We start from the raw sequence: 26,159 nt of genomic DNA, 5'->3' as shown, positions 1-26,159 counted from the left end.
CAGCATCTGGAGGGCTAGAGGTTTCCCACAGCTGCCTTAACATGGAGTTTAGTGTCAATTACATTTTTTGGGAGGGACATTTAATCACGAATTGGAAGCATGCAAGGGAAATAGCCATGGTGACATTCCCTTAAAAAAAGCACCACTCTATTCTTAGGCTATGCTGCAAGGTCTCTAGCTGAGTAAGACTTGTGGGGGAAAGATTAATAAAGTGCTTCCATATCAAGACATTGACTTGTTCTGGGCTGCAAATCCCTAATGATGTTTTTATATATAAGTAACATAATGTGCAACTGGAGAATGAGGAACTAAATGTTGTAAAGATAATGTCAAAATGAAGAAAGGCAAAGAACCAGTCATGTAAAGTTAGTTAAACTGAACTGCCTTGCACTACCTGGACCGTACCCTCTCACCTCTGTAATTATGGTCCCAAATAGTTGTTGATAAGCCTAGAAATAGATAACCATTTCTTAAAACATATTCCACTAGCTACCAGTCATTCTTAAGGAACTATTCCCCAAGAGAGTGTTAACTGATTGTTCCTTCCTGTTTGTCTTTAGTCAGGTTACCATCCTCTTCCAAACTTTCAATGGATTTAATGTTACCATTGGATACTGCTTCTTTTTTCAGTTCATCTGTGTCTTCTCTTTCAATTGGGGCTTTTATAATCTCCTCTTGAAGAGATGTTACTACTTTTTCCAGGGATTCTACCAGTTCATCCCTCAATTCATCCTCAGATTCTTCAAAGTTACTGCGTTAACAGATTAAATTAATAGGATAAAACAGCTGTTAACTTATGATTCTTGATCAAGTTATCATAATGTTGAATTTCTAAACTGGCCAATATTTATCAAAAAAAAATTTTTTTTGAAAAAGAGCTGGTTTATGTGTTAATGGGGCCCTACACAGTTGCCTTGTGAGGATACAGAGTTCCCATCTCACCAGCTTTAAGGCATCAGCAGGACTGTCTGAAAGTGCTATTTGTTTAAGCCAGGGGCGACTAAGATTTTTTGGCTGAAGGGAGACCTATTAGTAGGAGTCAGCAAAGAGCAGTATGAAAGTATTTGCTGTTCCTCCTGTTTTTCATCCTTCAATGCTGGTTCACACAATGTTGAGACTGAGAGCCAAGTATTCAGTTCTGGAGTTTTAGCTTCACCAAGCTTGCTAGTCAACCTATTTTTACTAAATTATCAGTTTGCCCACTGTCAGTACAGTGGTACCCCACAAGACGAATGCCTCACGAGACGAAAAACTCGCAAAACGAAAGGTTTTTTCGTTTTCGAGTTGCCTCGCAAGACGAATTTCCCTATGGGCTTGCTTCGCAAAACGAAGCTTGCCCCGGGGACAGCGGGTCTTCTCTTTTGAAGCAAGGGGCGGCGGGGAGAAGCGATCTTCTCCCCGCAGCCCCAGGTCCGGGGACAGCGGGAAGCGCTTCCCGCTGCCCCCGGACCTCTTTTGAAGCAAGGGGCTGCGGGGAGATCGCTTCTCCCGGTGCTCCGAAGCGGGGGGGGCGGGAACACCTGCCCCAGCCGCCGGGCTTCGTAGCGCTGCTGCGAAGCCGGGCGGGGGGCGGGAACACCTGCCCCAGCCACCCCGCTTCGGAACGCTGCTCCGAAGCGGGGTGGGGGGCGGGAACACCTGCCCCAGCCGCCGGGCTTCGTAGCGCTGCTGCGAAGTCGGGGTGGGGGGCGGGAACACCTGCCCCAGCCGCCGGGCTTCATAGCGCTGCTGCGAAGCCGGGCGGGGGGGCGGGAACACCTGCCCCAGCCGCCGGGCTTCAGAGCGCTGCTGCGAAGCCGGGCGGGGGGGCGGGAACACCTTCTGAAGGCGGGCGGGGGGCGAAAGTCTTTGTCCCCCCTGCCTGCCTTCCCAGGGGCTTTTAAATCGCCCCGGACAGCGGAGAAGTCCTCCGCTGTCCGGGGCGATTTTAAAATGCCGCCCGCCAGCATTTTAAGATCGCCCGGACAGCGGAGAAGTCCTCCGCTGTCCCGGGGTTTTTTAAAATGCTGGGGGTGGGAAGAAAAGCCCTTGTCCCCCCCCCTCCCAGCCTTCAGAAGAGGTCCGGGGACAGTCTTTCAAGTCTGGTCTGAAGGCGGTTTCCCTAGGAACGCATTAATTGATTTTCAATGCATTCCTATGGGAAACCGTGCATCACAAGACGAAAAAACCGCAAGACGAAGAGACTTGCGGAACGAATTAATTTCGTCTTGCGAGGCACCACTGTACTTTATATTACACATGAGCTAAAGTGTAAGTTAGACACCTTTCAAAGCAAACAGCATCCTAGTTTTAAGCAATTACACTAATTTATCTAGACAGAACTATGCTATTAAATTGGTGAGGTTGCCGATTCTCCCCATTCCATATATTTGTCACCAATCTAAAGGTTTCAACAGCTCAAAAATACTGTTGCTTAAGAGTCTTTTATGATACGCTGATACTGTCAAAGCAGCAAAGGACAACTTACGTATCATCGTCATCAGATCTTGGATCAAGCCTTTCTTCATCCACTTCAACAGCAGCATCCACTTCTGATTCAGAACTCGCTTCTGAATCAGCTTCATCATTTTTTGGAGAGCATGGGGTTACTGTCTCCTCTGAAGCAGAAAATATTTTGGTTGGTTTTATTGTGTTTTAAAGATTGTAAGCCACTTTGAATTTACAGCAAGGATGATAGCTATTTGGTTTATGCCCGGTGCTAATCTAATCTAAATATATGGGGCCAGTTCACATGAGGTAGCCCACAGAGAACTGCCTTCCAATAATAATAATAATAACAACAACAACAACAACTTATTATTTATACCCCGCCCATCTGGCTGGGTTTCCCCAGCCACTCTTGGCGGCTTCCAAAAGAATATTAAAATATTGTGATACATCAAACATTAAAAGCTTCCCTAAACAGGGCTGCCTTCAGATGTCTTCTAAAAGTCTGGTAGTTGTTGTTCTCTTTGACATCTGGTGGGAGGGCGTTCCACAGGGAGGGCGCCACTACCGAGAAGGCCCTCTGCCTGGTTCCCTGTAACTTGGCTTCTCGCAGTGAGGGAACCGCCAGAAGGGCCTCGGTGCTGGACCTCAGTGTCCGGGTAGAACGATGGGGGTGGAGACGCTCCTTCAGATATACTGGACCGAGGCCGTTTAGGGCTTTAAAGGTCAGCACCAACACTTTGAATTGTGCTCGGAAACGTACTGGGAGCCAATGTAGGTCTTTCAAGACCGGTGTTATATGGTCTCCAAATGTGAGGCTGCTTCCAAATTCACAATTTTGCATACCTTGGATAAAGACACTCTCTCTGTTTGTGTGAAGTGGTACTTCCAGGTGGGTTAGTGGACAAGTAGTCACTATTACTAGCCTGATAGAGGTGGCCCCTTGCTCAGACCAAGGATTCAATGAGACCACCTTTTTTAATATGCAGGACACCAGACCTCATATAAGCTCAGTGAGGAATAATTCTGCTTGAAACACTGTGAACCGAGCCTTCTGCTGGAATTGAAAAATATATAAGACTCTACAGCAGGCTTCCTCAACCTCGGCCCTCCAGATGTTTTTGGCCTACAACTCCCATGATCCCTAGCTAGCAGGACCAGTGAACAGGAATTATGGGAATTGCAGTCTCAAAACATCTAGAGGGCCAAGGTTGAGGAAGCCTGCTCTACAGCATTCTCATAAGGTCCTGGATAGGCATTATTAAGTTTGGAATTACTAGACGATCTTTCACATCGTTTCATTACCGTGAAGCTTCTTAACTTTCCAATTTATCCTGCAAGCGATAATTGGTTGTATAAGATATTTGGGCACAATTTTACTGTAGGCAACTGTGACATTAACATATATGAGAGAGTGCTGGAGCGGAAATAGTTAAATAGGTTGCACAGACAGGACCCGGGGGGTGGGCCTATAAAACTAGTTGTGGAAGGAGTTCATTGGGAGTTGTGGTGGGTAGTTGGTTGGATTTCGTGGGTTGGCTGGTTGGGAAAGGCAGTTGGTTAATAGAGAGACAGGGCAGTGGATTCTTGAGTGTGGGGAGATAGAAGAGGCAGAGGAAAATAAGACTAAGAAAGTAAAGAGCAACAATGTTTGGAATGCTGTAAAAGTTTAGTTTGTGTCTGAAATAAAATACACTCTTCTTTATTAATTGAAAAGCTAACTGAGACTGAAGTGGTTTTACCAGGGAGGACCTGGTTGGTGGCAGCGGATTAGTGGTGTACAGGTCAATAGTCCATGAAACGACTGGGGGCTCCGTATGAACGCCACAGCAACTTTCCCCATTTACTTCAAGCATATATGTTGTCTTTATATCATGGTATGTTAAAAATATCATGACTGATTGTTTTAAAACCATCCTCCTGTTGTTTTCTTTATGCTCAGTATTGTGTACTGAGGTATGAACATTACACAGATACTGTCTGTTTTAGGGCAGTTCAAGCTTCCCCCCTCAATCTGTGTGCTTGTTGTGCATAGGTTAAGTGCACTGATATATTCAGTAGCTGCATGCAATGTCAAATAAATCTCAGATGTGACAATCAAGTAGCAAAATATGTAAGTAGCAACTTACTGTGTTCTTCGGCTTGGCACAAAGTGTCACTGGAGCATTCTGCTTCAGCTAGCATGTTCATCAGTGTCCCAGGTGATTCTTGGCTCCATTTTCTCCTGTTTTCAGAGAATTCTGGAGGCATCAAGCTAACCTGGCCCACTGAGAAATAATAATACATATTTGTTCACTCACTCTGCATTAGCAAGGTTTTCATGTAAAACTAGCCCCACTGCATTTCACCTCCAAATGTCAAGAACTTTCTGCCTTTTGCTTCCTCTCTTGCTCCTGTACAATGGTACCTCGGGTTACAGACGCTTCAGGTTACAGACTCCGCTAACCCAGAAATGGTACCTCGGGTTAAGAACTTTGCTTCAGGATGAGAACAGAAATTGTGCAGCAGCAGCAGCAGCAGGCCCCATTAGCTAAAGTGGTGCTTCAGGTTAAGAACAGTTTCAGGTTAAGAACGGACCTCCAGAACGAATTAAGTTCTTAACCCGAGGTACGACTGTAATCATAATTCATCCTTCTACAAAGGTGCTTTCATTTGCCGACACTTTTGCTCAGGCAACAGCACTATGGAACATTTTTTCCAAAGACAAAATATTTGAAGGACAGGAAGATGACAGTGTAAAGTATTTCTAAACTAAGACAAAACAAGTCTTAGGGGCCTCTGGTGGGTTAGGAGGTTCACGAACCATTTCGGAAAACAGCTGAATGGATGATGACTATAGAGATAGGGAGGGAACAGAGCAGGGGTTGCAGACCTTTTCAGACAAAACGTAGAATTAAAATAGCTCTGAGCAAGCACACTAGGCTAGGAATGGTCAGGAAACCGCCTGCTCATAGTCTAGCTTAGCACTCACAAGTACCGTATTTTTTGCTCTATAAGACTCATTTTTTCCCTCCTAAAAAGTAAGGGGAAATGTGTGTGCGTCTTATGGAGCCAATGCAGGCTGCGCAGCTATCCCAGAAGCCAGAACAGCAAGAGGGATTGCTGCTTTCGCTGCGCAGCAATCCCTCTTGTTGTTCTGGCTTCTGAGATTCAGAATATTTTTTTTCTTGTTTTCCTCCTCCAAAAACTAGGTGCGTCTTGTGGTCTGGTACGTCTTATAGAGCAAAAAATACGGTGATTTTTTAGGGATGCCTCTCTTACACTTTGCGAACTATGGAAATAATATTTCAGGTCACAGTACAGCACCCTTCTGAAATGCCCACTGTATTTCACATGTAAAAGAACCAAGTGGAGTCAGTAACACTGAGAAAATGATTCCCAAGAGATTACCTGCTTCATCCATGGTAGTGGATGTAGAGGAAATATCTGCATTTTCTAGAAGATTCAGAAGAGTCTGTGGGACTGATGTTTGCCAGTGTTTTCTGTTTACTATGGCATCATCTTCATTGTCACCACCTAAGGGAAAAGAGATTACCTTCAATTGCTTTTAAATCTGAATGGATAAAAATCTGGTGTTAATTATGAGACACAAAGGTCCATCGGTTGATTTTTCAGCACATATATTGTAATGCAGTTATGCATGGAACCCATTCTTGTTATATACCGATTACATATTATCACTGGCCTAACAAAACTAAAACAAAAAAACTGAGCTGATCAGGTGCATGGTGACAAGACAGTCTCATTGTATGCCCAAAACAAAAACAGACAAAAGTTATACAAATAAGCTCTAAGAAATACAAGTTTACATAATATGAGCAACAGAAAGAACATGAAGGAATGTAACTGAAAATGAATACAGTGGTGCCTCGCAAGACGAAAAGAATCCATTCCGCGAGTCTCTTCGTCTTGCGGTTTTTTCGTCTTGCGAAGCAAGTCCATTAGCGGCTTAGTGGATTGGCGCTATTAGCGGCTTAGCGGGCCAGCTGATAAGCGGCTTAGCGGCTTAGCGGATCAGCTGTTAAGCGGCTTATCGGATCAGCTGATAAGCGGCTTATCGGATCAGCTGATAAGCGGCTTAGGATCAGCTGATAAGCGGCTTAGCAGCTTGGGGAAAAGGGGGGGGGGACCCCGCAGGAACTCACAAGACATTTTCGTCTTGCGAAGCAATCCCATAGGAAATTCGTTTTGCGAAGCACCTCCAAAACGGAAAACCCTTTCGTCTAGCGGGTTTTCCGTCTTGCGAGGCATTCGTCTTGCGGGGCACCACTGTAATGGGAACAGCACACCAAAAAGTCTAGCAGTTTAGAGAAGCACACCTGTTTCCCAACACTGTAATTCTAGTAGTGCTTTGTCTATATGATCATCACAGATGTTTGTCAGTTTTTTCTTAAGGTTTTCTCCATCTTCAAAAGTTAGGGCTTCGTTAAGTTTATCACATTCCTAAAATCAAAAGAAACAATGCACATCGAGAACTTACTCAATTCATGCACATAGCCCCACATGTAGCAGTAAACCACGGTCAAAAATAAATTACGGCTTTATGAATGAGGAGTGTGCTTCTCCACGGTATTCAATCACTTATCTCAGCTCTCTTTGAGCATAACAAACTATGAGGCTTAGCTTGTTTTTCTCCAGCCAAAACATTTTCTAGGCTAACCTGGTGTAACATATAACAATAGCCCATACCTCTTTCTCTTTCTGGAAATCTGAAACACCATCTTTCAGATCAATCTGAAACTTTACACCTCCCTGAAGAAAATAAAACAGAGTTACCAACTATCACAGACATATTTTAAAGAATTCTCATGCCATCATCTGAAATACAGGCAGAGGAGAGTATGATGACGCTGATTATCATTCCTCCGGTCCAAGGGAAGGCAGCAATCCACTCATGTGCTTTCAGTTTTTCCTCTCCCTTCCCCAGTATGGGATTTTGTGGAAGAGTAGATTAGGAAAGAAGATAGGAAAAGGCAGCATATATTTACCTGAAATGGCCATCACATGCATGATCATCACTGGCTGACATAGTCACCTGAAACCTCATTTTCAGAGCTACCAGTATACAAAGACAGGACAAAAGGAAGAGAAGAATATTATCTTTAACCTTTGCTTTGAGTTTTCTTTCAAGGAAATTTTCCTCCTGCCAGTTATGTACTCCAATTTGTCTCAGGTTTTGCTCAAGATCCTTGAAAGACAAAAAAAAAAAAAAAATTAACAGGCACAGTTACTTCCAGTCAAAAATGAAGTATGTATGCTCTTATTAAATGTTGATAAAGCACAGTCAACCATGTTAAAAACTGTGACCTTTTCCCATTGATGTAAACACTTCAGCTATAACATTGTACCATACAGAGGTGCTAATACCTGAACTGGTTCATCTTGTCCTCCAGGAATAATATAATTATAAGTAGGTTGGTTCTCAGTCTTTCCCTGTTTCACAATATATGTTTTGTCCTTTATACTTTTATTCTCCTTTAAAACAAGAATATATTAAATTAAAAATCAAAAGAAATAGTGACACATGTGTAGAATTGCTAGTGCATGCAGTGAGAACTTTGGATCCTAGACACTATTTGCTCTCACACCCAAAACTCTTGTCAGTCCTATTGACCACTAAAGGGGCAGAATTGATTTCAACTGCTAAAATCCTCCCACTACAATAGTCTAAATAGAAGGATAAACAACTTCAGCATAATTACTATCAGTTTGCCACATCTTGGAAAGGGAGGTGTGAGAAAGCTCTAGTAAAGGTTTGGTGCAGTGAAATTTACCTCTAGAGATTCTGCTTTACGTCTAATTTCATTTACTTCACTGTGGTACTGCTGACGAATCTTCTTCAGCTGTTTCAGGTATTCCTGTTAAACATTATCAGATTTTTAAAAAATGTGTACCCACTTTAGAAGCAACATGCTGTATCAGTAATATGTACGTTAACAGCAAATTTTTATGCATGTCCATTCAGGAATTCCATTGTGTTCAGGAGAGCTTATATGATGTGTAAAGGACTTTAGCAAATATCAGTACACACCCACACACCCACTACTATGTGTATCTGAAGAAGTGTGCATGCACACGAAAGCTCATACCAAGAACTAACTTAGTTGGTCTTTAAGGTGCTACTGGAAGGAATTTTTTTATTTTGACTATGGCAGACCAACACGGCTACCTATCTGTAACACACTACTATGAATATTTTACGCCTTTCTTAAACAGAAGCTTCCAAAGCATGACGGCACACTACTTTGGGAACTAAATGACCTTTCACTTGCATGAAGTGGTCTGCTCAATAATAATAATAAATTTATCTCAGTAGCTGCCAAACTGATAGGTGGCATATTAAATAAACAAAGGCCAAAGCCTTTGAGAACACCTACAATAAGTAAAAGAGCAATCCAAACTCCTGGCAGCAAAGGAGCTTGATAGAATAGTGGAGTTGCTGCTGGAGCTCTGCCACTCATGCCAGTTTGCCGGGTGTGGGGGGAGAAAACTTCAGTGGAGAGTCCTAGATCAGGCCTACTACAACAACTTACTGGTAGCTGGGCTGGCTACCTTGGCCAGCCCAGCTCTGCCCCTTCCCCACCCTCTCCCTGTTCCCAAAATGTCCCATATTGGGGCTTTAGGCCAGCTTCTGCCGGGACCGCCGGGACCACATAACACCAGTCCTGAGAGATCTGCATTGGCTCCCAGTACGTTTCTGAGCACAATTCAAAGTGTTGGTGCTGACCTTTAAAGCCCTAAGTGGCCTCGGTCCTGTATACCCATCGTTCAGCGCCGAGAGCCTTCTGGCAGTTCCCTCATTGCGAAAAGTGAGGCTACTGGGAACCAGACAGAGGGCCTTCTCGGTAGTGGCACCCACCCTATGGAACACCCTCCCTTCAGATGTCAAGGAAATAAGAGGTTATCCTATTTTTAAAAGACATCTGAAGGCAGCCCTGTTTAGGGAAGTTTTTAATATTTAATGCTATATTGTTTTTAACATGTGATTGAGAGCTGCCCAGAGTGGCTGGGGAGACTCAGCCAGATGGGCGGGTTATAAATAATAAATTATTATTATTATTATTATTATTATTATTATTATTATTATTATTATTATTATTATTATTATTATTATTCTGCCAGTGAGAATGCTGCCATTAGTATTCTGCCATTAGTATTCTGCCATTAGTATTCTGCCAGTGAGAATGCTGCCATTCAGACCACATGTAGTTTAAGCAGGTGTAGTTGGGAGCTCTGTGATGACACACCTGGGCAAGCTGAGTAGAGGGGGCACCTCATCCAACCCAGCACGGTGGATCACAGATATGGATTGCTCTACCCCACACAAGACCCCAAAAGCTAAGACTAGAAGATATAGCACTAGTTCTAGGCAATCCACCATTAATTGCCAGTGCTGATGGCTCCAAAATGGCTCCAAAATGTGTAACTACTTCTGCCCTAACAAATACGGTAGTGCTTAAAAGCAACACCACCTGTTTTCCCATACTAAAAAGAATGCCTGTACTATGGTTTTGCAGTAGCAGATTTACATGGATCTATGCATAATAATAAGACTCTATGTAGTGATGTAGTGAGATAATGATGTATGGAAGTGAGAGCTGGACCATAAAGAAGGCTGATTGCCGAAGAATTGATGCTTTTGAGTTATGGTGCTGGAGGAGACTCTTGAGAGTCCCATGGACTGCAAGAAGATCAAACCTCTCCATTCTGAAGGAAATCAGCCCTGAGTGCTCACTGGAAGGACAGATCCTGAAGCTGAGGCTCCAATACTGTGGCCACCTCATGAGAAGAGAAGATTCCCTGGAAAAGACCCTGATGTTGGGAAAGATGGAGGGCACAAGGAGAAGGGGACGACAGAGGATGAGATGGTTGGACAGCGTTCTCGAAGCTACCAGCATGAGTTTGACCAAACTGCGGGAGGCAGTGGAAGACAGGAGTGCCTGGTGTGCTCTGGTCCATGGGGTCACGAAGAGTCGGACATGACTAAATGACTAAACAACAACAACGACAAGACTCTATGATTCCTAGCCCAAGGGAGCACTAACATTGCTCTTTCTTACCTGTTCTTTCATTTTATTTTTTTGAGCAAGAGCTCTCAACTGCTCTTCCTTCATCTCCTGATTCTGCATTTGAAAATACTGCCGGTCAGCAGAAGATGGGCGCAATCCCTATATGCAAAATAATGGAAACATACAAAATGTAAACATTTCTGAACCCACCCCAATGAATGGAAAAGTAAAATGTAGTTGGAGGTTTTTTCCATGCTAGTGGATTTTTAAATATCCCTCTATTTGCCCATTGCTTATCGGTTTCAGTTTGTTATTCTATCTTATTGGAAAAAATGCTTACAAGCTGCTTCTCTACTTTTATCTTGTACTGCTGGGCATTGTATCGTCTCTGAAGATATTCCGCAGGCCTGTGAAGAAACAGGAACATCAGCGAAAATCTGAAGCTGGATTCCAAGTTTTATTAGCAAACTGTACTGAATACAAAAACTATAGATTAAAAGGTTAAATTGGAAGTCTAACCTTTTCACACTGCTTCTCTATTTTTCAGTCATAAATGGTCTAGCAATCCCATACTCTCCCCACCTGAAGCTGAATAATCATCAACCACATATATGCCCACAGGATCAATACCATCTGAGGGATGGGCACTGTTATAGGTGACACGTTTTGTTTTGCACTTGTAAGAAATTTATCTTTTAGCATCTCAGCACTTATATTTTGAAACTCCATGTCTACTGATACCAGATAGGCACTGTACTTTTTTCGGCACCTGCTAAAAACATTTTTGTTTAGGCAAGTCTGTCTAGACTAGTCGGTGCTGATATGTGTTTTAATCTGGTTTTGGCTTGTTGCTGATTTTTTTTTTATGTTTTAAATATTTTTGTAACTTTTTAAAACTGATCGTGTGTTTTTTTTGCCAACCGCTTTGAAGTTTTACTACAACTGAATGGTATATAAATGTCATGCAATAAATAAAATAAATGTTGCTGCCACAACATACGTTGCAGACAAACCTGCTCGTATTCAGTATCACTTCAGAATTTCAAATTTGAACATGAACTTGAAATCAATGGGCTTTAGCTTACCTAATTTGGTGTGGAATCAAACTAAAAGCAAGCAAGCAAACAAACAAAATCTTGCCAATTCTTACACAGTCAAGAATACCCATGTCAAAATCATGAGATGTATCAATACAGTGGTGCCCCGCAAGACGAATGCCTCGCAAGACGGAAAACTCGCTAGACGAAAGAGTTTTCCGTTTTGGAGGTGCTTCGCAAAACAAATCTCCTATGGGCTTGCTTCGCAAGACGAAAATGTCTTGTGAGTTCCTGCGGGTCCCCCCCCTTTTTCTAAGCCGCTAAGCCGCTTATCAGCTGATCCGATAAGCCGCTAAAAGCTGCTAAAAGCCGCTAATCGTGCTAATCTGCTAATCCGTCAATGGGCTTGCTTCGCAAGACGAAAAAACCGCTAGACGAAGAGAATCACAGAACGGATTCTTTTCATCTTGCGAGGCACCACTATATTCAAGAAGAAAAAAACCCTACCAGTGAGGTGGTGGTGGTGGTGGTTTTTGTCCTTTCTGCTTATAATACTCTTCCAATCTTTCGCTGATACAAGGATCATCACCCTGCTCAAAGGGCCTTTTCTGCAAGTTTTCAAGTTTCATATAATAATGGCCATAGTGTCCCCTCATTCTGGCAGCTTCTGAGTTCCCACACATCTTCAACCGAGGACCCCAGGGCTGGAAACATCATACATATTAAAATGATGAAGGCAAGAAATCCACTGACTCTGAAGTTATCCTTTTGCTAAATCATATTGTTAAAGCACATCACTTCCTGGGTCTAGTGATGAGCACCCAATTGTATTCTTTTCCACACTCTCCAACATTTCTCTGAAGAAAATAGGACGTCCTATTCCATAATAATAATTTCACTATTTATACCCCACCCATTTGACTGGGTTGCCCCAGTCACTCTGGGCGGCTTCCAACATATATAAAAACATAATAAAACATTAAACATTTAAAAAACTTCCGCATACAGGGCTGCCTTCAAACGGCTCAGGGGTCAGATAACTCCATACCCTTCTACGTTTCTCTGATGAAAATAGGGATGTCCTAAGGAAAAACGGGACATTCCGGGATCAAATCAGAAACTAGGACAACTTCTGTAAATCCGGGACTGTCCCTGGAAAATAAGGGCACTTGGAGGGTCTGCCATTCTTGAAATTGAAGAAGTTTGGTCCTGATCAGTGTCTGGACACAAGACCACTGAGGACTTCATTCAAGATTCAATCTTTCTGATGAGAATCGGGGTATAAACATAAAATAGCAAGCATATTCCATTTCCCATTCTTCTGCTTGTGCTGCATCTTATGCTTTCTCTCCCCCCCCAAAAAAAATTATTCATTTTATGCCACAAATAAAGAACACAAACAGAAAAACAAACAATACAAACCAATTCTTGTCATATCCTTATTTTTCTAAACATTGTTAAGTGGTCTTCCCCAAGTCCCCCCTATCTGATTTTCATTTTACTTCATCTTTAGCAGTTTACATATATCATAGTTTCTAGCCATCTTTTTTTTAATCACAATTTAAATAACTTCACATTTTATCGCTTACCAATAATATTATTTTAAAATACACTGTCTTCTACTTCTAACCCTCAGCCTATATCCACTTCCAAAGCTATTCAAAGATTTAAATATTAACATATTTTTTCAAATATTCCTTAAACTTCTTCCAGTCTCTTCTCTCTGGTCTCGGAGTCTCCTGGTCAGTTCGGCAAGTTCCATATAGTCCAGCACCTTATGCTTTCTCTGTGCACACAGCATTCTGCTAAACAATATTTATGACTCCTATCAATTCATCTCATGTGAACCCATTAACTCCTTTGGCCTGCTGATGCCCTAAACAACTGAACACCACAAGTGCCTAATCATTCTCCCTACCCCACTGGTGCAATCCCATGCCTTCCTCTTGACCTAACTTCAAGAAGAAAAGTGAGCAATTTGCAAGTGCTCATGGACGTTTTATGTTAGTTGTGTGATCTGGATCAAGAGTGATCAACAGCAAAGCGTGGCTTGCACATCCCTTTAAAGAGGTACAGACTTAAGGTCAAACTAGAGACAGAACATAGCTTTGAATCTGCTACTTAGTTTTTTTAAAAATAAAAAGGTGAGAATCCTAACAGCAGCTAAGAGGGACCATTATATAGATTAGGGCCTCAGAATGGCTTTTCGGTTTTTAAAAAATACAAGGGCAGAATGAGGAAAAGAATTCCAGAATCAGATTCAAAGACACTTTATACCACACATCTAGTTTGACCCTAATTTGCCTATTTGTCAAACACTGTTAAATTAGTCAGTTCAGGAATAATAGACCTGTGGCCTTCCAGATGGTGTTGAATTCCAGCTCCCATCAGCCCCAGCAGCATGACCAATATTTAGGGATAATGGGTACTGGAGTTCAGCAACACCTGGAGGGTCACTCATCCCTGAATTAGTGCCATCTACTGGGTGGCACTGTGGGTTAAACCACAGAGCCTAGGACTTGCCGATCAGAAGGTCGGCGGTTCGAATCCCCGCGACGGAGTGAGCTCCTGTTGCTCGGTCCCTGCTCCTGCCCACCTAGCAGTTCGAAAGCATGTCAAAGTGCGAGTAGATAAATAGGTACCACTCTGGCAGGAAGGTAAATAGTGTTTCCATGCGCTGCTCTGTACGCCGGCTCCCTCGGTCAATAAAGCGAGATGAGCACCCGCAACCCCAGAGTCGGCCATGACTGGACCTAATGGTCAGGGGTCACCTTTACCTTTACCTTTACTGCTGCAAAGTGAAAGCACATGACAAATAAAGAACTCTATTAAATAATTACTGTACTTTTCCATATATAAGACGCCCCCATTTTTAAGACACCCCCTCTTTTGGGGGACTCAAATGGGGGGGAGATGTATCCGTGTATAAGACACCCCCTAATTTTGACATTAATTTTTAGTCTTATACACGGGAAAATATGATAAATACCAAGAGAACTTTAATTATTATTATTATTAATTATTATTATTATTATTATTATTACCTGATTAATAGGATCCTGGGGCCTTGAAGGAGATTTCCATTCATTTTCATACATTATGTGTTGTTTTCTGGAAAGCATCTCCAACTTGATTTTGGGTGAATGACGATCATGGATTCTTGATTTCTGAACTTCAGGAGCTCCTTTGATAATTAAATTAAATAAGGTTTTGATAATTATTTCCAGTATCATACTCCTATGCCCCTCCCCTTCAAAACCCCAGAATGACCAGCAGCATACACTGAGTTGGGAATCCTGTTTGGCACCAAATGTGCAGTTCGGCTCCAATTAAATATGCTCCAAAATGTGAGCACTCAGGTAATGAGAATTACTCCTGAACAATGCTTACTGAAGTACCTACCACCATCTATTTCTATTGATCTAAAACATTCTTCTAGTTCCAGTGAGAAGGGAACTGACATTACCTGGCTCAGTCTACCTCATCAGGGAAAAGGTGTAGTGTTTGCTTCTGTGGTTTGTGCACAATGCACTGGCAATACATAGGCTCACCTTTTACTAGAAGATGCATAAAATTAATGCTACCTTATAACAGCAAAGTTTCTTGGACTGGAAAGAGAAGCTGCTGAATTGCAACTCATTACCAAACTCAAAACCATGGAGAGACCTGGTTTGAACAAAGACATTGGATTCTTATCCCATTATACATGACTAAGCCATTTCTCACCTCACCCCTTGCCTTTTCCTGTAAGACCTATTACAGTCGTTAAGAGTCGTCAACAGGCTCATCTCAGCTATCTGCCAATCTCCCATTCCCACCACCCTTCTGAGTAATACCCCTCCCCACCTTCTCACTATATAGAACAGGGGTCTGCAACCTTTAAGACAAAAAGAGCCACTTGGACCCGTTTCCAAAGGGGAAAAAAACTGGGAGCCGCAAAACTCGTCATTATAAAAATAACTTTTTTCTCACTTTTTTATTATTTCTTTGTTTGACCCCTCAGAATTACTCCTCCTCATAGAAATAAACGTTAAATTAACAAGTTACCTTTTTTGTGTGTGTATTCTTCACTCCCCTTCAAAACAGTGACCAGCGTACATGCCCCCTTTCAATGCAGTGACCAGTGTACATGCCACTTACAATGTAGCGGGCGGGCGAGTGGGAAGGTGACGTCGGGACGGTGCGTGAATAACGCACGCACCGCCCCAGCGCCCGCCACAGTGGGGAGTATCGGGGCGCACAATGCGCCTTCTCCCCTCGCTAGTATCCACCCCGGAGCCGCGGCAAAGGTGTAAAAGAGCCACATGCGGCTCTGGAGCCGCGGGTTGCAGACCCCTGATATAGAAGGATCTGGCAACTTCTGTTTCAGTGTATCTGAAGAAGTGTGCATGCACACGAAAGCTCATACCAAGAACTAACTTAGTTGGTCTTTAAGGTGCTACTGGAAGGAATTTTTTTATTATAACAGCAAAGTAATAATTCTACCCATGCTTTACACTTTAGATGACAGAATCGGAGTCCTGAATTTATTTGAGTGCAATGCTTATAAACAATATATAAACTAAAGTTTCACTCTCTTGGGGAGAAAACTACACCTGACTAAAGCAGTTCTGTGATTTTAAGAGCTATACCATTATATCCCAGCTCAATCATTGCAGGAGTGTTGCTGCTGATCATTCCCCCAAGCTGGCAAGGCTAATTTGACAACAACAGGAAACCAAGCTTTTAGTGTCACCAGCCCAGTTCTGTGGAATACTCTGCCAACAGAGATTCAGCAGGCCTCTTCTGTTTCAATTTTTAAATGCCTGCTGAAAACTTTCCGATTCCGTCGGCTTATACAGGCAATTAAGAATACATACTACCACAGTAGTTAACTGATTTTATCTTTTTATATGGTTTTTATTTTATGGTTTTATGTAGTTGTTCTGAACCACTTTGATATGTTGCTTATTAATTAGTGTTATATAAATATTTCTATAAATACATAATTAAAATACCTGTTGATCCTACTGCTTACTTACAGCACCAGCAGAATGGGGCCACCACCTCAAAAGCACAACTCTTAAACTAGAGCCCTATTCAGTAACACGCATCTGCTCAATAGTTTTGATGCCACTGTGTCCCCAAGGGGAAGGAGCATGCAAATTCGTTATACAGCATCTTCACTGAAATTTGACTAATTATCTCAGTACGCATTTAAAACAAATTTCTCTCTCTCTCTTAAGCATTATGCTTTCATTTATATATTAGCATATATAAAGCTTAGTGAGCAACAGCTTGCCTGATGGCAGTGAATCTAGTGACCGTTTTCTGTGAATGACGGTGTGGCTGAATTCTTCCTCCATGATCTAAAAGCAAATATAACAGATTACACACACATGCATATCTATCTATCTATCTATCTATCTATCTATCTATCTATCTTTGCTACATCTTCGCTAAGTGGTGATTCACTAGTGTCCCAATGCACCCAAAGCTGCTTGCTCATTCTGATAATTCAAGGCAAGAGGGAACAAGCATCTTGCCTTTATCTAAAAGAGTGTCTTCCTCAATATCAACTATTTTGGAGAATGACCTGGTGGTGGTGGTGGTGGTGCTGCTGGGTGCTGCCCAGTTGGCACTACCCCATGACAGGCCCTTTTCGGTGGTGGTTCCCCATTTGTTTAATGTCCTCCTTGGTGAGGTGTTTCTTTCTCCCTCGTTATTAACCTTCAGAAAGCATTCAGAAACATTTCTGTTCACCTGGGCATTTGATGGCTCAGAGATACCATTCCCAGCAACTATTTAAAAATATTCTTCATTGTTTGGAAATATATTTTTATTTTTAATCACCCTGTTTTACTACTTTGATGTTCGCCACGCTGGCGAATAAATTCCTTTAATAAATTCAGTTAATAAATACATTTTCCTGCGGAAAGCAAGCATTAGCAGCAATTGATGTCAGACAATCCCACTCCTCAAATGTAAATTCTATACATTCACCTTAAATGGGACTACCATGTGCAAAGTGAAAAGGAGTGTGAAAATTACCAGGGAAGGGTTTTCTCATTTGTTTGGATTGTCTGCAGCCACAGCAGACACTCACCTCAGGGGGCAGAAAATTCTTTATTTGTTTCTCCAAAAAGGGCTTTTTCAAAATGGAGTTGATAGAAGGGCGATCTCTTGGAGATGTTTTAAACAGCTGGGATACTAATGTTCTTAGTTCATATGAATACTTCATAGATACTGGTGTGAAATAGCCTCTGCAGATCTTCAGCACAAGTTGAGGCAAACTCTTGCCTTCAAACTGAAATATTAAAATACAGCCATAAATAGTAGCTGCCAAGTGAAATGTGACGTTTAAATAAAAATGTTGACTCAGCATCTTTTCTGGGGGAAATATCACCATGTGGCCCAGGAAAAACCCCCTCAGATCTATAATATCCTTCCTAAGCTGTCTAAGATTTAGAAGCAATGAAAGTTACAATACTAACTGCTGCCTTTGAAAAGTTCCACTTGAAAAATGTTCATTCTTAGTAAATATTATATTAAACGATTTACAAATAGTCTGCTAATGTACTTACAGGGTGCTTTAAAGTACAGAGTTCATATAATACACAGCCAAGGGACCATATATCTCTGTAAAAGAAAGAAATCACAGCATGGGGTGGGGAAACATTGTAAAACAAGAATATCCATCTCAACTATGCAGTCAATAAACTATTATACAATTCACAAAATTTATGGTCACATCCTAGGTTCCAAATTAAGCAGCTTTCTTAATAATGAGGATAGAGATATAAAGGATGACAGAGAAGTTGCATAAAAGAGAAATAGAACAGTTAAGCTTCTAAATACATAGTCAACCTCACAGAGAGAGAGAGAGAGAGAGAGAGAGAGAGAAATCTCAGTATTACTTGCAATATGTAAGGATCACCCATGATGTTTAGTAGATTCCGTGTTTTCAGGACAATGAATGCCTGTTGGGGTGGTGAGAGGATCCTTCAATCATATGAGCTGGCAAACCTCTAAGAGCAAAGGTTTCTCACATTTGGGACATGGCATGTCCAACATGTAAGCAAGGAGTGCCTGGGGAGACAGGCCATTGGAAGGCAGAGGCAAAACCTACAAGTAAGAGATTTACTATCCACTCCTGAAAAAAGGCCTCCTTATGGGGCAATTCCAGTTGTCTAGCAGGAGGATCGCCAAAGAATTGATGCTTTTGAATTCTGGTGCTGGAGGAGACTCTTGAGAGTCCCATAAACTGCAAGAAGATCAAACCTCTCCATTCTGAAGGAAATCAGCCCTGAGTGCTCACTGGAAGGACAGATCCTGAAGCTGAGGCTCCCATACTTTGGCCACCTCATGAGAAGAGAAGACTCCCTGGAAAAGACCCTGATGTTGGGAAAGATGGAGGGCACAAGGAGAAGGGGACGACAGAGGACGAGATGGTGGGACAGTGTTCTTGAAGCTACCAGCATGAGTCTGACCAAACTGCGGGAGGCAGTGGAAGACAGGAGTGCCTGGCGTGCTCTGGTCCAGGGGGTCACGAAGAGTGGGACACGACTAAACGACTAAACGACAACAACAAGCAGGAGGATGGAAAAGGTATGGTGCTATCACAGAATCACAGAGCTGGAAGGGACCACAAGGGTCTCCTAGTCCAACCCCTGCAAGGCAGGAATCTTTTTGCCCAACATGGGGCTCAAACCCAGGACAACACTGAATTCCTCGCATGATATGGTTCAGATATGTGCGTCAGAAATATTCAGACTCACGTTTTGTTGTTATACGGCTTGTTCTCACAGATTTCAGGTGACAAGTAATATGGTGTTCCTACACAGGTCCGAGCAAATTCCATGGTACTAAAGGAGAGCAACGTTGAAAAATAATGGTTTTGACCAATAAGTTTGTTATATATAGGGAAATTGGGGTGGGGGAAGCAACTATACATGCCTACATCAATTCATCATTTGGGGACTCCAGGAACAAATTAGAACACTACTTATACATTTCAACATGCAACAGAAAATCTGTATTCCAAGCAACAGTAACATAGGAACCCTCAAATAAACCAGGATCAAAAAATGTGATTTAAGATCAGTTTGCTTAATAATCTGTTAGACTAAACCATTGTTTCCCTAGTTTAGATATAAGAGGAAACTGCAGTTTATTCAAAACTGAATTTGGAAGCTTTTAATTTGCTACCCTTATTTATTTATTTTTTACATTTATATACCACCTTTATCTTCCAAAGAACCATGGTGAACATGGTTATTGCCCTCAAATAAATGGTGCTTGATGCAACCTCTTCTCTTCATTTATTGTAAACCACTTTGAGGTTTTTTACAATCAAGTGGTGCATGCATTTTATGAATAAAAATACAGTAAGGATAAATGATTGTTTAGAGTTAGCATCAGAATAAGGCCAGTCTACATCCCACTCTCTAAACAATTCACTATCTAAAACAAACTAATCCTTTTCAGACATAGCACAGAAAGAACAATATTGAGAGTCCATAAAATAATGCTTACTTGCTCAGCATTCTCGCAATCCCAAAGTCTCCAAGTTTTGCTATCACTCCATTATTGCTGAGGAAAATGTTCTGCAATCCATAAAAGTGATGATTTATATACCGCTTAATCACAGCTGACTCTAAGCAGCGTACAAGTATGAAAATAACGACTGTTTAAAACTGCAAGATCAGAATTCGGTTAAAATGCTGCTGAAATAAAGGCTTCAGTAGGCACTGGAAGTTCAACAAGGAGGGTGTTTGTCAGCTGGAAGGGAGTTCCATAAAAATGGAATCCACCATACTTTATAAGTCAAAACGTGGCAGCCAGTGCAGTCAGCCTGGAGTGGTGTTATATGCTCAATCTGGCTGCTGAATTCTGCACCAGCTGAAGTTTCTGAACTATCTTCATGTATAATGTACTGTAGTAATCTAATCTAGAGTTTACCAGAGCATAGACAACAGGCATTAGGCTATCCCTATCCAGATAGGGGCACAGCTAGGCCACCAGTTGAAGCTGATGGAAGGTGCGCTGTGCCACTGCGGTCACCTGAGCCTCAAGTGACAGCAATGGATCCCTGTCCAAGAACAGTTGTAGTTGACATACCAACCGCAACTGGGAAAAGGCACTCCCCCTTTGACTTACCTGTGCTTTTACATCTCTGTGCAGAATCTTCCTGTCATGTATATGCTTCAGTCCTAAGGAGATTTGCACAAACCAACTCAAGATCTATAGGCAAAGATAAAATGTGAATACCCCATAAACCACCACCACTGTGATTTCTACTGGGGGCGAGGGGACTTCCTTTAAAAGGTACACATGACAGTAAAAAAAATTGAATTTAATATTGTATACAGTAGATATCAGAAAAAAATAAGATATACATCTCTTCGTCAAAAAGCAGGAAATAGGGATTCCAACCTCACTCTTGACATATAACCTGGACACAACTATCTATTCTACAAGGTCAGAACATACATTTAGACATCTAGCTAATAGAATATTTGGGATTAGAGTCAAACAACTTCCTAACCACTCACCCAGAGTAGCAGGCACACTTCATACTCTCTGTAGTTCTAAGTAAGCCCAGTCCATGATAGGTCCATCTGTTCCAGCGCCCTCAACTTAAATCCAAAATTTGAACCCAGGACCTCAGTTTGAGGCCAGCTTTTTAAAGGAGAGCAGGGAACATGTGATTCTCTGGATGTTATTGGATCTCCCTCTCATCCCTGATCACTCTGCCAGAGGCACAAATTATTATGGCACTGATGACTTGGTGAAGGGACGCGGGTGGCTCTGTGGGTTAAACCACAGAGCCTAGGACTTGCCAATCAGAAGGTTGGCGGTTCGAGCTCCCGTGGCTCGGTCCCTGCTCCTGCCAACCTAGCAGTTCAAAAGAACGTCAAAGTGCAAGTAGATAAATAGGTACCACTCCAGCGGGAATGTAAACGGCGTTTCCGTGCGCTGCTCTGGTTCGCCAGAAGCAGCTTTGTCATGCTGGCCACATGACCCGGAAGCTGTACGCCAGCTCCCTCGGCCAATAAAGCGAGATGAGCTCCGCAACCCCAGAGTCGGTCACAACTGGACCTAATGGTCAGGGGTCCCTTTACCTTTACCTTAATGACTTGGTAAATAAAAGAAAATGAAAGGCAGGATGCCAATCTCCTCGCTATCCTTTTTTCTGTGATAAATAATTGAATGGAAGAATGTAAAGAAAGGCAGTTCTTCAAAATGCAAACTTACCTTGTCCTCATCAAATAACACTCCACGCTGCAAAATTATCCTCTTCATAAGGTCACCTCCATCACAATATTCCATAATAATATATAACTTATTTTCCTCTGTAATAAAAGTATATTAGGCTTATGAACAAACTTTGTATTTACAAATACAGCAATTAACTGCTTTCATGGCAACTGGTATAGCAAACTTAACCAAAGCAATAAATCAGTGTGTTGTTTTTTTAAAAAAATCTTGCCACCATCACTATTTTAAAAAATGCTTAAAGTCATTTAAAGTTTAATGTTTGTACATGGTTCCTTCTATGAGCAGTGCAGTCAGGTAATAGTGATTTCAACTAAAGACCCCAAATTCTTGGGCTCGCAACACCGAGACACATATTCCATGCCAAACAGATTAAGATCTGGCTATCTCCAATATACTGATGTTACAGATTTCCCACCTCTTGACCCCCACCCTACACTAGGTATACACAGCATTAGGGTAACTAGAAGCAAAGGAAATATGTAGTGATCCTGTGTCTTTCAAACATGTGCAAGGAGCAACTGTTCATGGTTCTGCATAAAAAGCTAAACCACCTAAAATTAAAGGCACAAACGGTCCACTGTGAGATTGTTAATTTTCCACCACTGGGATGGAAATAATTTATTTAAATACCTTCCGATTACCCCTCTTCTACACAACTATTAAAGGTACACAATCCCTGTCCTCTTTTGCATCTGCTCACCCTGAGAGTTTTAACAAACAAACAAACAAAGCCATAGAAAATGAGACCTTGAAAGGCAGTGTAGAAAGCTACTATATTAGGGTGCTTCATCTTGGACAGAACAGCGACTTCTTTCTGAGAGGATTCTTTTTCTTTTCTTGGCATCTAAATTGGTTGAGAAACAAGGAAGGAGAAGCATGTGATTATTACTGTCACTTTCCCAGATGAAATTTAGAGACTTTATTTATATAGTATTGAATATTTAAATATCTACTTTTTTATTTTGTTTTGAACACATGTATACATAAAGATGGATAAATATAAAACCATTCCAAAACTAACTATATTTAATTCCCTATGTCATGAATCATGAGTGTAGATGATATACATAACATCACTCTAAAAGGTAAGCGCATTTGGGACAGGTGGGAGTGGAGATTATTTACCTTCGTTAAATTGACTTCCTTGATAACACATGGTTGATTGTTATCCTTTCCTTTAGCCAAGAATACTTTGCCAAAAGATCCTTCTCCAATCATTTTAATCACTTCATACTCATCCATGTTGTGGATTTAGAGAAATGTCTGTAAAACAAAAATATTTAAGTGATAGATACTTAATACAGTATCTGTTTACGAACTTAATCCGTTCCGGAAATCTGTTCTTAAACCAAAACAGTTCTTAAACTGAGGTGTGCTTTCCCTAATGAGGCCTCCCGCTGCCGCTGCCCTTCCACCGTTCGGATTCCGTTCTTAGACTGAGGTAAAGTTCTCAAACTAAGACACTATTTCCGGTTTTGCAGAGTTCGTAAACCAAATAGTTTCAAAAGTTTGTCCCACAAAGATTAAAAAATGTTGATTAGGTACAATCCGAAACATTAAGAGGATATTCACACACCTACTCCATTAGAAGTGAAACGATGAAACTTATAGATTTGGGGAGAATTGCCTTTATTAAAGATTATCATCACATTGACTGTGGGAGCTACACCTACTGCATATGTGAAAGAAATATACTTCTGATTCACAAATGGCATGCAGAAGACCCCTTCTCATCCGGTCTGCTGTGAAACACACACACATCCTGTATTCCAGCCTTTGTAAATCTGGTGTTTGGGACTAAAACTCTAGCTGGGGACTGAGGATAGTTGTAGTCTAAAACATCTGGAGGCACCAAGTTGGCAAAAGGCTGCTTTATTCCATATAATACTTAATTAAACTGGAATAAAATGAAAAGCGCATGATGCTGCTTGTGGTCCCAGGGTAGTACTGACATGTTCTATTTTTAGATAGAACACTCTTCTGTTTAAAGGCTTCCTCTAATTCAGTGTTCCCCAAACTTGGGACATCAGCTATTTTTGGACTACAAGCCCCATCATCCCTAGCTATCAAGACCAGTGGGCAGGGATGATGAGAACTGTAGTCCAAAACTAGCTGGCGACCCAAGTTTGAGAAAAACTGCTCTAATTCAAAGGACAGTCTGGTTTAAAGATAAACATCTCTAAGAACAGACAGCTAGAGTCCTGAAGTTGCACCTGAACAGAAGATTGGTCAGATACTTCCAAACAATGGTGAGCTGTATTTTATTTCTGTTTCAATTACAGCAATTATTTCTACCATACATATTATTGTGTGCCCACAAATGATATGCAAACCGGCATCCTCTTTCTCTGATGATGCATTCATTTTTCTTTGGGTCAATGTGTAAGTGGACACTCTATAACCCACAGCACAGGTTTGCAGTCACCTCGCTGAAATCTAAGCAGGTCTGTCAGGTACTTGTTTGGATGGGAGGCGCTGCCTTCAATTCCACAAAGTGGAAAAGGCTGGCTATAAAAATGTACTAAATAACACATACAGGTGAAACTCGAAAAATTAGAGTATCGTGGAAAAGTTCATTTATTTCAGTAATTCAACTTAAAAGGTGGAATTAATATATTAGTCTGACATGCAAAGCGAGATATGTCAAGCCTTTATTTGTTATAATTGTGATGATTATGGCGTACAGCTGATGAAAACCCCAAATTAACAATCGCAGAAAATTAGAATATTAAATGAAATCAGCAAAACAAGGACTGCAAATAGAACAATATTGGACCTCTGAGAAGTAGAAGCAGGCATATGTACATCACAATTATAATTCACCTTTCAAGTTGAATTACTGAAATAAATGAACTTTTCCATGATATTCTAATTTTTCGAGTTTCACCTGTATAATAAAAATGTGCAGAAACAATTAAGTTTTACTCAGAGCAGACCTGCTGAAATGAATAGGCCTCAGTTAGTCATGTTCATTCATTTCAGCGGATCTCCTCCTGAGTAAAAAATAGTTTGATGACCACCCCAGGGAGAACAAAGATCCATTTGCCACCAGAGTCATTCAAGATCCCCTTCACCCCCAATAATTCAAGTATTCTTCTCAAATAATAGGCCACTTTTTCATGCGGCAGTTCTCAAAGTGGGAATTTGCACCTCCGGATGTATCAATGGTTATCAGCAGCACTTTTTTTTCTGGGGACACAGACCCCTAAACATTTTGTGAATCTCAGTTTGGCTTCATTTAGGGGCAGTACTTCACTATGAGTAGGAAAATGAGAGTATCCCTAAACTTTTTTTTTTTTTTAAGGAAAAAAAAAGCACTGGTTTTCAGACTTTGAGAAGCTGATCTCCCTGGATAGTTGAAATAACGAAACGAGTTCCAACAGGATTTTGAATAACTCTGCAATTCTGAGTTACAGATAGGTAGCCGTGTTGGTCTGCCATAGTCAAAATAAAAAAAAATTCCTTCCAGTAGCACCTTAAAGACCAACTAAGTTAGTTCTTGAAATGAGCTTTCGTGTGCATGCACACGTGTGTATCTGAAGAAGTGTGCATGCACACGAAAGCTCATACCAAGAACTAACTTAGTTGGTCTTTAAGGTGCTACTGGAAGGAATTTTTTTATTTCTGCAATTTTGAATAACTGTGCAATCAGTTTTTTTGTGAGCGCTTCAATTTTTTCACGGCGCTCCTTTCTCTTCCTCAGCCCTTCACCCGTCGATCTTCGCAGCACAAAAAAGGCAAGATTAAAAAAACACAAAATGCATAGTGGAAACCAAGCATATAGGATAGAAGGCAGTGCAACCCACCACCCCCCCCCCGCCGCCCACGACGCCGTTGCTTTAACGGAGGCGAACCCACAAGCGGGGAAAGGGGGTGGCGGTTGAGGGAAGGCGACCCTCCGTTTCCCACGGGCGGGTTACCCGGGGAGCCGGCTTCCGAGTCCGGACGTCGGGGGTTGTCTCCAAAGCGGGGCGCCCGGACGCCATGGGGTGGGCGGTGGGTGGGGCTAAGCGCGTCTCCCTCCTCGCTCGTGAAGGGAGCAGGCCCTCTCCTCCTCCTCCCCCCCGCCCTCCGCGTTGCCAAGGCGACGGAGGGAAGAAAGACGCGCGAGCCGGTTCCGCAAACGGCCGCTCTGTGGCGGCCTCGGCCGGCCCGTGAGGGAAGGTCTCCTGCGCAGCAGGGAGGGCGGCGAAGGGGGGTCGCTGCCACCTACACGACACACACACACAAACAAACACCCCGTTATTGTACTGAAGGAAGGTGAGGGCAGGTGACCTCACCTAGGCCCGAAGTCGTCACACACCCCCCCCCCACCAAAGCAGGCTCAAAGCTTCTCAAAATCATTTTCTCAGCAGCTAAGCATCAGAAACATTCCCGCTTGCTGGACTGGCAGAATCCGAGATTTGGGAGAAGAAGAGATAATGGA

The 26,159-nt window shown here is 42.1% G+C and overlaps 1 protein-coding gene across 2 annotated transcripts; it reads right to left on the bottom strand.

Annotated features, from left to right (window-relative positions):
• Positions 1–97: 97 nt before the first annotated feature.
• NEK5 (NIMA related kinase 5) lies at positions 98–25,811 on the bottom strand. Of its 2 annotated transcripts, XM_082216351.1 has the most exons (23): positions 25,654–25,811; positions 22,859–22,996; positions 22,481–22,577; positions 21,710–21,807; positions 20,612–20,695; positions 19,988–20,058; positions 19,231–19,317; positions 18,037–18,091; positions 17,559–17,759; positions 16,755–16,821; positions 14,518–14,657; positions 11,981–12,177; positions 10,777–10,843; positions 10,488–10,595; positions 8,202–8,285; positions 7,795–7,902; positions 7,535–7,615; positions 7,117–7,179; positions 6,747–6,870; positions 5,818–5,943; positions 4,557–4,694; positions 2,468–2,597; positions 98–751 (listed from the first exon to the last, which is right to left on the bottom strand). In XM_082216351.1, the coding sequence occupies exons 2-23, from the start codon at positions 22,973–22,975 to the stop codon at positions 529–531; spliced, it is 2,466 nt and encodes an 821-aa protein (XP_082072477.1). In that variant the 5' UTR covers positions 22,976–22,996; positions 25,654–25,811; the 3' UTR covers positions 98–528. The 2 variants fall into 2 exon arrangements, with proteins under 2 accessions (XP_082072477.1, XP_082072478.1); XM_082216352.1 differs by lacking the exons at positions 22,481–22,577; positions 22,859–22,996; positions 25,654–25,811 and having other exon boundaries at positions 20,612–20,664.
• Between the last annotated feature and the right edge of the window lie 348 nt (positions 25,812–26,159).

The sequence above is a fragment of the Podarcis vaucheri genome (genome assembly GCF_965113315.1).
Source record: "Podarcis vaucheri genome assembly, chromosome: 3".
NCBI classification, from domain to species: Eukaryota; Metazoa; Chordata; class Lepidosauria; order Squamata; family Lacertidae; genus Podarcis; species Podarcis vaucheri.
The sequence above is the reverse complement of the archived record's forward strand: the minus strand, read 5'-3'. Positions and strand labels throughout refer to the sequence as shown.

Bases quoted from the DNA above. Each gene is read 5' to 3' on its own strand.
- NEK5 (XM_082216351.1), bottom strand. From the start codon at position 22,975: ATGGATGAGTATGAAGTGATTAAAATGATTGGAGAAGGATCTTTTGGC. The intron at 14,658-16,754 runs GCAAGCTGTTGC...TAATTATCAAAG, and splicing joins ACTAGATTCACTGCCATCAG to GAGCTCCTGAAGTTCAGAAA. The intron at 752-2,467 runs GTAAGTTGTCCT...CTGTTAACGCAG, and splicing joins AGATCTGATGACGATGATAC to TAACTTTGAAGAATCTGAGG.